General features: G+C 41.3%; 1 protein-coding gene across 3 annotated transcripts; it reads right to left on the reverse strand.

Moving 5' to 3' along the window:
• Positions 1-1302: 1302 nt before the first annotated feature.
• On the reverse strand, positions 1303-11941 carry ZNF230 (zinc finger protein 230). 3 transcript variants are annotated; one of them, XM_033224840.1, is made up of 5 exons: positions 8777-9411; positions 8131-8213; positions 6322-6448; positions 6068-6154; positions 1303-4976 (listed from the first exon to the last, which is right to left on the reverse strand). In XM_033224840.1, exons 2-5 carry the CDS (start codon positions 8143-8145, stop codon positions 3781-3783), a joined length of 1425 nt encoding a protein of 474 aa, XP_033080731.1. In that variant the 5' UTR covers positions 8146-8213; positions 8777-9411; the 3' UTR covers positions 1303-3780. The 3 variants fall into 3 exon arrangements, with proteins under 3 accessions (XP_033080731.1, XP_033080732.1, XP_033080730.1); XM_033224839.1 differs by lacking the exon at positions 8777-9411 and adding an exon at positions 11762-11941 and having other exon boundaries at positions 1308-4976; XM_033224841.1 differs by lacking the exon at positions 8777-9411 and having other exon boundaries at positions 8131-8760.
• Between the last annotated feature and the right edge of the window lie 482 nt (positions 11942-12423).

A 12423-nucleotide genomic window follows, 5' to 3' on the forward strand; every position in this document is an offset into this window, starting at 1 on the left:
GGTTTCGAACTCCTGACCTCAGGTGAGGATCTGTTGCTTTAAAAGACAAAAAACAAGCAAACAGCCTTCACAACATATGTATATCTATTTCAATCTCTGAAATCACCTTTGTAAAAATTATAACAGTGAGAAAATTATGACAGTGCAAGAGATCTCATCTAACCAGTTCCATCTTGCTTTTAACCACCAAACTGCCCTTGGTAATTCCTGGGCCTGGGCCAAGCTAACTTTGGGAGGAATTTAGTTTATTGTTTAAATGATAATAGCCCTTCCCCCAAACTAAACTGCCTTTGTAATACGATTGAAAGGCCCCACTAGTTTAGGAGGATGAGAGGGGCCTGAATTCTAAGATAATATATATAAAGGATTACCAGCCATTATTCTGATTTCCAGCTGTTATTCCAGAAGTCTCAAAATTTGCAACTTCCCCAATTACTCCAGTAAATAACATCACTATTGTAGAACTAAGACTGGCCTTTTTAGATGTCTTTTTGGGCTTTTGCATTTCTGACAACCGGATGGCCCCACCTAAACCCATGACTCTTGACTCAACTGGTCCTGTGGCCCCCACCCAGAAGTGAACTTAGTGCCCAAGGACCATTTTTAACATCCCCAGCCAATCAGCAGCACCCATTCCCTAGCCCCCTGCCTGTCAAACTATCTTTGAAAAACCCTAGCCTCCAAATTTTCAAGGAGGCTGATTTGAGTAGTAATAAAACCCTGTCTCCCATTTAGCCAGTTCTGTGTATTAAATTCTTTCTCTATTGTGAATTCTCTGTCTTGATAAATCAGCTGTGCCTGGGCACTGGGCAGGATCTCCAGTATTTGCACACTCCCTGACTTATCCCTAAAGAAGCATCACATGCTTTAATTACCAAGACAGTTAACCAGACTTCATCAATTTATCTGCATATTCGAAGAACCAGAGAATATTTCTTTTCTTTCTTTCTTTTTTTTTTTTGAGATGGAGTCTAGCTCTGTTGCCCAGGCTGAAGTGCAGTGGCATTATCTCAGCTCACTGCAGGCTCCACCTCCTGGGTTCATGCCATTCTTCTGCCTCAGCCTCCCAAGTAGCTGGGACTACAGGCTCCCACCACCATACCTGGCTAATTTTTTGTATTTTTAGTAGAGATGGGATTTCACTGTGTTAGCCAGAATGGTCTCGATCTCCTGATCTCATGATCCGCCAGCCTCAGCCTCTCAAAGTGCTGGGATTACAGGCGTGAGCCACCGCACCTGGCCCAACTAGAGAATATTTCATTTTGAAATTACTTCCAGGACCCTAGTCATTGTGAACTTATGTCATATGACAATATAGAGCAACTTTATTCTGAGATTCTGAGTCCTGATAGGTTAAGTGATTAACATTAATAAGTTTGCAAATTTATTGCACAAAATTTACTGCTTTGATAAAACTGATGTTCACTGAGAAATCTAAAAATGCATGAAATTATAAAATGGAAAAATACCAGCAGCAAATATTCATTGCCAGAGGAAAGAATATTTGTTCACAAATTACGTATATACACATTAAAAAGTCTCAGAAACACACAAAGATATTTGATTAAGTTATGAAGGTTACAGTCTGATTTCACAAAGCTCACATTATGTTTTTCTCCTTTCACTGTATATCTGGTGCCACCATTTTATTGGTCTCGTGTTATAGGAATAAATGCTTTACACATAAATTATTGTAGAATATTCCATTTTAAAATGGGGTGATATCATCCACGTGGTTTTCTACTTTTCACAGTTTTAACATCATAATCATAATTTCCTATCCCATCATTTCCAGGTAAAACACTTGTACCTTATACATTCTGATATACACTGCTTACAAAAGACTTCTTTTTACTGCCAACAATAAAGAAGAGCACGTAAATGTCACTCCTACCCCAATCATGGATACATTTGATGAAATTACCGAACTCCCATAGGTTTCTCATAGTATTTCATAGAGATAGGAAGAGAATATTAGGTTAGGTTTCCAAAAATTGTCAAATTGGCATAGCTTCTACCTGAGTTGTTTGATAAAATAAATGCTACCACAATTAGAAGGCCATCATATCAAAGCCTGTGTGAAAATACACAATAAATCATGTGAATTCAGAACTGAGGAAGTTTTTTCCAATGTAACTACATCTGCCACGTAAAATTACTATAAATTTTGCCTTAACACTGTTGAAAAAATGTAATTGTGAAATATGCAGTGGACTGTTATTGCCAAGTTAACAAACCATTTTCAGCCTGTAGTGTGAGAAGAATTACAAATGATTGTTGAATTTATATTGTATGCAACCAATGGAACATTAGACAAAGCCACTAGTAGTAAAAATCCAACTTCAGAACAGAGGATGAGGGGAAGCCAGCAGCCAAGTACGATAGGGTAATATTACCCAAAATAATGCTTTGGATTGCAGTACTGAGTATAGTCTGCATTTTAACTCAGGTGTCTCTGAATTATGTTTTGTAGATTTCCTCTCCTAGATACAATTTTAAAATATCGTATTTTCTCCTTTTGAGTCATTTAACACATACTAAACACATAAGTGCTAATCAGTGTTAAGGTCCTGAAGATGCAGAAAACATGGTACCTGTAGTTGACATTCTAGTGGTCATCAATTTTGACATGTTCATCATTAGGGTTTTGTAAATGTGTGAACAAACTCTTATTCTAAGGCCTTTCTCCTGAATGACAAGTGTAAATGTCAAAGTTCTGTTTGCAACCCTACTGCACAATTTACAAGAGTTCTCTACTATGATGGTCCCAGGATGATGGGAGTATGCTGAGCTATGGTGAAACACTGAATTTAACTTAAATGTTTTCTCTCCTGCAAGACTGGATGAAATATATCACCAGTATGGCCTGTGATAAATTATGATATAAACATACACTGAAGTGCTTACCATATGCCTCTTTTTAATGTTTTGCCCCTTTGTGAACTCTCAGATGAGATTATAAACAACTGAGCAGAGACTTTATCGCACACCTCATTACTAAGGATTCTGTCCAACGTGGACATTCTGGTGCAGTTGAGGACTTGAGGCCTGAGGTGGTGCGAGGCCATACCACCCTAGCCACACTTCCATAGTTTTGCTCTTATGTCAAGCCTCTGAGGCATAAGATTTGAGTGATCTAGCAATCCCACTATTGAGTATATCCAAAGCAAAGGAAATCAGTATGTGGAACAGACATGTACACTCCCATGTTCATTGGAGCACTATTCTTCACAACAGTTAAGATATGGAACCCACCTGTGTGTCCATCAATAGATAAATGAAGAAAAGGTGGCATATATACACAATAGAATACACTTTGGGCATAAAAAGAAAACAAAATTGTGTCATTTATGGCAACACAGATGAGCTTTGGAGGACATTATGTTAAATATAAGCTAAGCAAAGTAAGATAAATACCAACTGTCCTCACACCCATATGGAAGCTAAAAAAGTTGATTTCATAGAAGTAGTGAGTAAAACAGTAGTTCTAGAAGCAGGGAAGTGTAGGGGTTAGGTGAGATAGCCAAAGATTGGGTAACACGATACATAAGTACAGCTAGATAGGAGAAATACATTCTAGTATTCTAAAGCACCAAAGGTGACTATAATCAACAATAATTTATTGGTTCTTTTCAAATCGCTAGAACAATGGATTTTGAATTTTCCCAAAACAAAGAAATGGTAAATGTTTAAGGTAATACACTAATTACATCAATTTGATCACTACACATTATATACACATATTAAAATTTCTTACCATATCTCATAAATATGTACAACTTACATATCATTTAGAAATAATGATAAAATTACATCCAGATTCAAGCGCCTCTTGTAGCGCTTCCCACAGTCCTCACATTTGGATGGGTTTTCTCCATTGTGGTCTCCTTGTTGGTCTTTACAGTATGACTGGTGTACAAGCCTCTTTCCACAATCCTCACATTTGAAGGGTTTTTTCCGGCAGTGGAGTTTCTTATGATTCAAAATACTTGAAGCCCGGCTAAAGCTCTTCCCACATTCCTTACAATTATAAGGTCTCTCTCCAGTGTGGACCCTCTGGTGCAAGTTAAGACCTGACTTACTAATGTAGCCCTTCCCACACTCCTCACATCTGTATGGTTTTTCTCCACTGTGGATTCGCTGATGAATCGAAAGATATGAGGACCACCTGAAGCTCTTCCCACATTCTTTACAATTGTACGGTTTCTGTCCTCTGTGAATCATCTGATGCTTATGCAAATCTAGCCTATCAATGAAGGCTTTCCCACACTCCTCAGATTTGTACAGTTTCTCTGTTGTGTGGACCATGCAATGCCTATTAAGACTTGACCTAAGACAGAAGCTCTTACCACATATTTCACATTTGAATGGCTTCTCCCCAGTATGAATTCTCTGATGTTTCTGAAGCTGGAAATCGTGAAGGAAGGCCCTCCCACATTTCTCACAAATATGAGGTTTCTCTCCTGTGTGTAATTTGCAATGAACTTGAAGTATCGCTCTACATCTGAAGCCTTTCCCACACTGCTCACATTTGAATGGTTTCTCTCCAGTGTAGACTCTCTCATGAGTTTGCAGACATGAGCTCTGACTGAATTCCTTACCACGCATGTCACACTTAGAGAGTTTCTCTCTCAAGTGAACTCTCTGGTGAATACGAAGAGCTGAGATGTAACAGAAGCTTTTTCCACACTCCTTGCATGTATGAGACTTCTCTCCTGAGTGTAACTGCTGAGGAAGATCAAAGATGGCAACATCACTGAAGGATTGTTTACACTTCCCATTCTGTGAAGGTTTTTGTCCTGTGTGAACTATAGATAGTCCTGCCTCAACCTGGGAGGGGACATCACCTTGTTCAAAGAAGTGAGAATTATTTACGATGGAGTCTTGAGACTGGGTTAAGTCACTTGCAGTTTGTTCCCAGATTTGCTGGCAAGGGCAGTCTTCATGTGGTCCTGCTTCCACAACAGTCTTGCCTCCTATAAGGACACAGAATGAAGAGATGTGGACAAATGAAGCCTTTGTTCAGTGTTTTAAAGATTTCACACTTAGGATATGGCATTCAACTTTAATGAATGTTCAGTTTATGTTTTCCCCAAGCATCTTGTTTTCTAGTTTGTATGTGACCAATTTATAACCCCACCATGTCTCATATGTAAAATCCTTGATGGAAGTAATAGACTCAATTAAAAAATTGATATAATATATACATTTAATTAGTTACTATTTCTAAGGAATTTTCTGGTCAGTCAAAAATCTTGCATGATAAATTGCATGATAAATTACTAAATGTTCATAGCGAAATATAAAATACAAAGGGAAATATAAAGTACAAAGGGAAATTTAAGGAAAAGCAATAACAAAATCAATAGTTTATATGTCTGTATTTATGTTGTATATCCTTATATAGAAGTTACCCTAAGTAAAAAGAGGTCAGGACTTTGTCCTCAGCATCTGAGGGGTAATCTCTAGGATCCTGACATATCATGCTGGAGGACAGTGACTTTGTTTGTTAGGGTGCCAATTCTGGATCATTCTGGATAGTGAAACAATATGATTTAGGGTTGTGGCTGGCCACTCATTTCCAGGGGGAGGGGTGGGAGACCGTCCTCCCCATGTCTGAAAGAACAACAATGTTTGTTGTTTAATCTGTGAAGTCTGTTGTTACCAGCAACGGGGAATATAGTGTCCATGACAGGACAGAAAAACAGCAGGGAGGACAACATGGCTGGAAAAGATGGTGCAAGGGGGAGAAGACAGATGTAGTCAAGAGGCAGCAGGGGATGAAGAACAGACCACAGGGTCTTTAAAAGCCAATAAAGAAACCATACAGGCTTTTGGACCAAGGAGTGGAAAACTGACTTGCATTTCCCAAGGATCATTTTGGCTGCTCTGAGAAAAACAGATATCAGGGTGGAAGGGAGGGAACAGGACCACCAGCCAGAAAGGGGTTGTAATAAACCAGGAAAGAGATTGGGCAATTTAGATCAGGGTGATGTAAGTGGGCACAGTCAGAAGTAAAACAAATGGGCAAGTCATGTACAGGGATGCACAGCTGCTTGCTTCTTACCTGAACTTCCCTCTCTTTGGGTTGCTGTCTCCATCATCCAAAACTTTTCTTCCCTTACGAAGTGGAAAGGGTGGAATGGTTGATGCCCTGTGAATGTGCAAAGTCATGTGCTTAATCCCAATTCATTCTAGGTAATATCAAGGTAAAATTTATTGGAAATGTAGGTTCCCACTGCATACACAAACTTGAATACTCTAGGATACAAAGCCACTCCTGGGGCCTGATGTTCCATTACAGAGGGTGCCTGTGCTCACCCACTGACAGCAGGTTTGTGAAGTTCTCAAGCATCACATCTTGGTACAGCTTCCTCTGGGCAGGGTCCAGCAGCTCCAGCTCCTCCTCAGTGAAGAACACAGCCACGTCCTCGAAGGTCACTGCCTCCTACAACATCAAGATACGTAACCTCAATCCTATGACCATGGACTACTAGGGGAGGAGTGGCATTGAGCAGGCGGAGAAGTGGAGGTCAACTTATAGATTGCCCACTCATTCTGTCTGTATCCTGACAATGATTTTCCTGAGCTCCACCAGAAGTGCAATCATGAAAAAGACCTCCTGTATTTTTACTTTGTGCACTTACTGAGTCTCCTTGTAAGTAACCCGTTAGGATTTCAAATGGTGCATCCTGGGCTACACCTATATAGGTTTCAATGAATCTTGCCAATTGCCCCAGTTGCCCCAGCAACAATGAGCAACTCAGTCTCAACCTTGTTTGTTGAGGCTTATTGTCCTCCTCTCTCAGACCCAAATCCTGAATGCTACCACTTTTCTTTAGTATTTGCCAAATTAACAGGTTTTAAGTAACTATTTTCAAAGTGGCCTTGGATCCATTCTCCCCACTTTCTTGTTTACAGGTCTCAAGAATAACCATAAATATGCTAGTTATGCAATGTCCTTCCTAGGGAAGATAACATCTTTTTATTTTTATATCTTCTTTGATCCTAGTCCAATCCATAAAAGATAATATCTTGAGTTAGGGAGGAACTGCTTAGTAAGTAATGTTGCCCCTGAGGCATATAACCTGGGACAGGCTGCCTCTTGGGGTGGCTCAGGAATGGTGAAAATGGGGCATGTGCAGTCATGACTCCACCCACTCTAGGCAGCTTTCTTGAGCCTTGGGGGACTGGTTCACAGTGGATCATAGGCTTCTGTTGTCCCTTGCTACTTATATGTAATAAATCTGCTTTATGTAATTTGTCATATATGAGTGTGCTCTCTCATGGTGGGCTTGCCAGGTCTGTAACTAGTGAACCTGTTCCATGGAATTGGTGCAGCCAGCAGGGTCCAATTTGACAGAACTCTGGACCGGCAAAGGGGGAGCACTTATATCCTGGGCAATTGGCCCAGTGCAGTGATGGCAGCCTGGGGACGCAGGCTGGCTGGACAGCAGCTTGATGATTTATAAAGAAGACAGAATGATAAGTGGGACACAGGCCACCCCTCCAGATGTGAGCTGGCTGCATGGATTGAGACAGAGAGGACAGAATATGGAAACACAGGAGCTTGGCGCATGATCTGCTGATTGAGACACCTTAAGTAATAGCTCATTCCTAGGGCCAGAGGACTCAGGAAGTGGGTGAAGTAGGTCAGAGGTTCCCCGGAGCATCTAAGAGGGATGGAGCCAACATGTGTGATGTGGGCCTCCACAGAAAGGGGGACTAACTATCTGATGGACAAGTATGAATAAAACCAGAAGGACATGTTATCTTGGTGTATAGTGCACTCTTGACACAAGGAACTCCATCATCAATACAAATACAGTTACAAATGTACAAGGAACAGCACAAGAGGAAAAAACAGGCTAATTTGAGAGCAAGGAGGTAAAGAAGTGGGAGCACTGTTCTTTCCTACTGATTTTTCTACTCCATAATGTAACGGTAAAAAACAAAACAAAAACCAAAAACCAAATGCAAAGCCAACAAAAAAGACAAAGGAAGCAACTGGCACATAACAGGTCCCAAATGCCCTTTTCCTCCTTGAGTCTTCCCAAGACAGGGAAAAATGTATAACAATATGAGCAATAAGATGGAATTTTAATAGCAAGAGAGGTGAGCTCTACTCACCTTGAACATGGTCATTTTTCCTCCTACTTTTTGGAATCTTCAGAGTCCTGAGTAATGGAGCATGAAGGAAGGTGGAATCGTACCTGGAAAATGCCAGAAACAGTAAAAAGAGAGACATGAAAAGGTGGCTGGGGATGCTGTGTAGCAACATGGACATGCATTATGAATGATCACAGCAGCATTATTCATACTAATCCAAAAACTGTGCACAACCAAAATGCCTTCCTCTGGGTAAATGGATAGAAAAATCATGGCATATCCATATAATGGAATCTAATTTGGAAATTAAAAGGAATGAAGGACCAACTCATGCTACAACATGCATGAACCTTGGAAACATGCTAAGAGAAAGAAGCTAGTCACAAAAATCCATAGATTATATGATTCCACTTATATGAAATGTCCGAATAGGCAAATGTATACATAGAGGAAAAGTAAGCTAGTGGTTGCTCCAGATTTGGGGTGAGAATGAGGTTTAATTGTAAATGGGCACAGAGTCCAACTGGGGGACTCTGAATTATGATGATGGTTACTCCACTTTACGAAGTTCCTAAAGATCACTGTACTCCTGAAATGAGTGAATGCTTTATGTAAAATATACCTCAACAGAGTTGAAAAAAAAATTGCTAATCCACGTGTCATTTACCTTCATAAGAGTGAATTCCGAGTCCATATTGTTGGCAGATTTATAGTTGAACAAACAAATGAATAAATGAAGAGAACCAGAAGCTCATCTTTAGTAGGATGCTCACTAATAATATATCTTCCAATAAGAAACTTTAGTTTTTTTTAAAAAAAGGTAACTTTATAGCAGACAAATCTGAAAGACATCATCTTGGCCAAGTGAACACAGTTGAGATCACCAGTGAAGGGACAAACCGACATCATGTGAACCCTGTTACGTTGCAATAAAGAGGAAACTTCATCACTTGTGCGATATCCTTACCAACAATACACAATCTGAAACTAAACATGAAATATATCAAACTCCAAATGAACATCTTTCTCCAAAATAACTTTCCTATTTTAAAAAAAATACCATGTTTATAAAAGACAAAGACTGTGGAATCTTTCCAGACTAAAGAAACTATGGAATGTGACAACTAAAGACAATGCATAAACTGGACTTTGAATGGCATTGCAGGTGAAGGGTGGGGCATGGGACACTCATAAGGACTTAATTTTTTTATTTTTTGAGATGGAGTCTCGCTCTGTCACCCAGGCTAGAGTGCAGTGGTGCGATCTCAGCTCACTGCAACCTTCGCCTGCTGGGTTCAGGTGATTCTCTTGCCTCAGCCTCCCAAGTAGCAGGGATTACAGGCGTGTGCCACCACACCTGGCTGATTTTTATATTTTTAGTAGAGACAGGGTGTCACCATGTTGGCCAGACTGGTCTGGAACTCCTGACCTCAGGTGATCCACCCCCTTGGCCTCCCAAAATGCTGGGATTATAGGCATGAGCCACCGTGCCTGGCATAGGACTTTAAATGAAAAATTGAACAAATTTAAATATCTACCTACAAATTAGATAACAGGATGTTAGGTAATATGCTATCCAACCACTATCTAATGAGTAACACTACAACTACTAGTAGTCTTTTAACAGATCTGATATGTAATAGATAACAATATTATTTAATATCTAATATTATCTAGCATGTTATGTGAAACCCTATACCATCCCTTCCTAAATACCTCTTACCAAAACACCCCACATTTACCATGGTATGTGGGCTTCCTTGCTGCAGAAAGCTATAGTCAGCTGTCTCTGGTTAGTTATGTTACTGGTGGTATTTGGCTGATGGTCATCAACAAAGCAACCGGTAAAAATGTGAACAATTGGCAAATTTGGATAGAGTATATGAGAACTCCTTATGCAATTTTTGCAACTTTTCTATAGCTTTTAAATGATATAAAAATGAAAATATTTTAAATATCAGGAAGTAGTCATAAGGATAATGGGAATGATAAAATTGAGCATGATATAATATGGCAGTTCACTAGTTTATTCTTTTTTTTTTTTTTGAGTCTCACTCTGTTGCCCAGGCTGGAGTGCAATGGCGTGATCTTGGCCCACTGCAACCTCCACCTTCCGGGTTTAAGCAATTCTCCTGCCTCAGCCTCTGGAGTAGCTGGGACTACAGGCATGTGCCACCACGCCCAGCTAATATTTGTATTTTTAGTAGAGATGGGGTTTCACTATGTTGGCCAGGCTGGCCTCAAACTCCTGACCTCAAGTGATCCACCTGCCTTGGCCTCCCAAAATGCTGGGATTATAGGCATGAGCCACCGCAACCAGCCTCACTAGTTTATTCTCTATTAGCAGTATTTAAAATTTTCTATAAAGACATATATTAAAATATAACAATTTTTTAAAATGTTTATAAACAAATACAGAAATAGATGCAAAGAAAGACTAAAAAGAAATCAATTAGAAGCTTAACAGTTACTATCTTTACATCTTGGATTCATGGGTAATTTAAAAACTTTTTCTACTCCTATTTCTCGCATTTTAGACTGGTCCACAATGATACAGTTCCACAACAATACGAAATACTTGGAAAACGTGAAACAAAATAGTTGAGAAAAATTTTTTTAAATTCCTAGAAGTCCAAGCCCATGAGCCTTGCTCTCAGCGTCCTTTCAATGTAGTCCTAACTTGCTTTCCCCAGAAGTCCAGCTAGTTCCTCTGACTCAATGAGTATCCAAGAGATGATCAACTCAGGCTCTGACCTGGACTGCCTAGGTTCCAACCCCAGCTCCACCTCTCACTAGTTGGGTGCTATGCACCCTGTGTCTCACTCTCATCTTTAAAATTGAGAAAAGCAATACTTCACAGAGCCACAGTGTGGCCTAAATTTATTTGTATAAAGCACTTAGAATGAAGCTACCAATTACGCCTTAATGATTATCAACACCCATGCCCGAGGACACACTCTCGGTTGAGGTGAACATCTCTGTAAAAGAAAAAAATCAAGGACCAATCACATAGAGATTTGCCCTCAGTAGTCAAGAAGTCCCCTTCCTGCAGCTCTTTTAGAAAGGTCAGGCTGGGGAAGGCGAAAGTTGTGAAATACCCTGGCTGCATCGCGGTCCCCCATAAAAGTTAAATGCTCCCCGCCCTTCGCGGAAGGCGGACGCAATTCTCGCTTTCCTAAAAAAGAGGTCAGAAGGCCTCCTGGGATCATCCAGCGTCCTGCAGGGATTAGGGAGAAGGACCAGGGCCCCTGCAGCTGGAGCTATGACCCCACCCGGGGACCTGACCTCTTCGGGAAGTTAAAAAGAGACCACCAGTCACCAAGTGACAGGGGCTGCTTTAAGGTTCTCATTTGCCTTACCTCTTTCAGTTCCCAAAAACGATTCTACTAGGATGGTTCTAATGGCCCCATTACAAAAAATAGCAATGGAAAGTATAAGGGCATTGAGTAACACTCCACGTCACACTGCGAGAAAGAGGTCGCACACGTAGGGTGGGGAGGGAGGCAAGCTGAGCGAGGTCAAAGTTCTGGAAACGCTCAGAGCAGGGCACAGAGGATCCCGCCAATTCCACCCCCCGGGATGCGAGCACAGCACCCCCATCCCAGAAAGCTTCGTGGACGGGAACAAAACCCCATTCCCCGTTCCACCAAACCTCCGCTCTCCGCCAAGGCTTCTTTTCCCTTGCTTGGATCATCGATCATCCGGTCGTTGCGACCCCAAGCAAAGGTGACAAGTGCAGAAGGCCCGCTAGACGCAGAAATGGCTCAAACTACGCGGTTAAGCAGCAACCTCAGGCTCACAGACCGGAACCGCTCGCGCCTCCACAGAGCGTCTGGACTCCACTTCCCAGAATTCCCCGGTTCAACCGCTGGCGTCAAAGGATTCGCCACTCCATGAAGTTGATGGACTACAGTTCCCAGAATTCACTCGTCCGCCCGCCTGAGCCAACTTGCCCTCGGCTCAGAATGTGTCTGGACTCCACTTCCTCCAATGCGAATGGAAAATGTCTATAAGCTCACTCTTCAGCGGGAAGCGTTGGACTCCGCGGTGGTGGTTGACTACACACACCGCCATGCCCACCGGGAACGTATCCCATATCTCTGAGCGCCTGGTGGGGAATGTGGACTGTGACGCTGTGAGTCGTCCTTCTCTCTCCGAGTCTTTGAGCGAAAATATTGTATAGACAGGAATTCCTGAAGTCTAAACGCCTCCCACGATGACAGGAGTGTTGTTGGAAAGAGAACAAACGAGGAGATAAAAGTCTTCAAGGATTAGGATAACCTGACGTTGGAAGGTTAAAACTAAGGGTTTAAA

Source organism: Trachypithecus francoisi, unplaced genomic scaffold (genome assembly GCF_009764315.1).
Source record: "Trachypithecus francoisi isolate TF-2019V2 unplaced genomic scaffold, Tfra_2.0 Lachesis_group12, whole genome shotgun sequence".
NCBI classification, from domain to species: domain Eukaryota; kingdom Metazoa; phylum Chordata; class Mammalia; order Primates; family Cercopithecidae; genus Trachypithecus; species Trachypithecus francoisi.

What these genes read in the sequence shown, in the direction of transcription:
- ZNF230 (XM_033224840.1), bottom strand. An exon ending in CACAAACCTGCTGTCAGTGG is followed by an intron (nt 6,155 to 6,321) that starts GTGAGCACAGGC and finishes GCACATTCACAG; the next exon opens with GGCATCAACCATTCCACCCT. An exon ending in CCAAAGAGAGGGAAGTTCAG is followed by an intron (nt 4,977 to 6,067) that starts GTAAGAAGCAAG and finishes GTGTCCTTATAG; the next exon opens with GAGGCAAGACTGTTGTGGAA.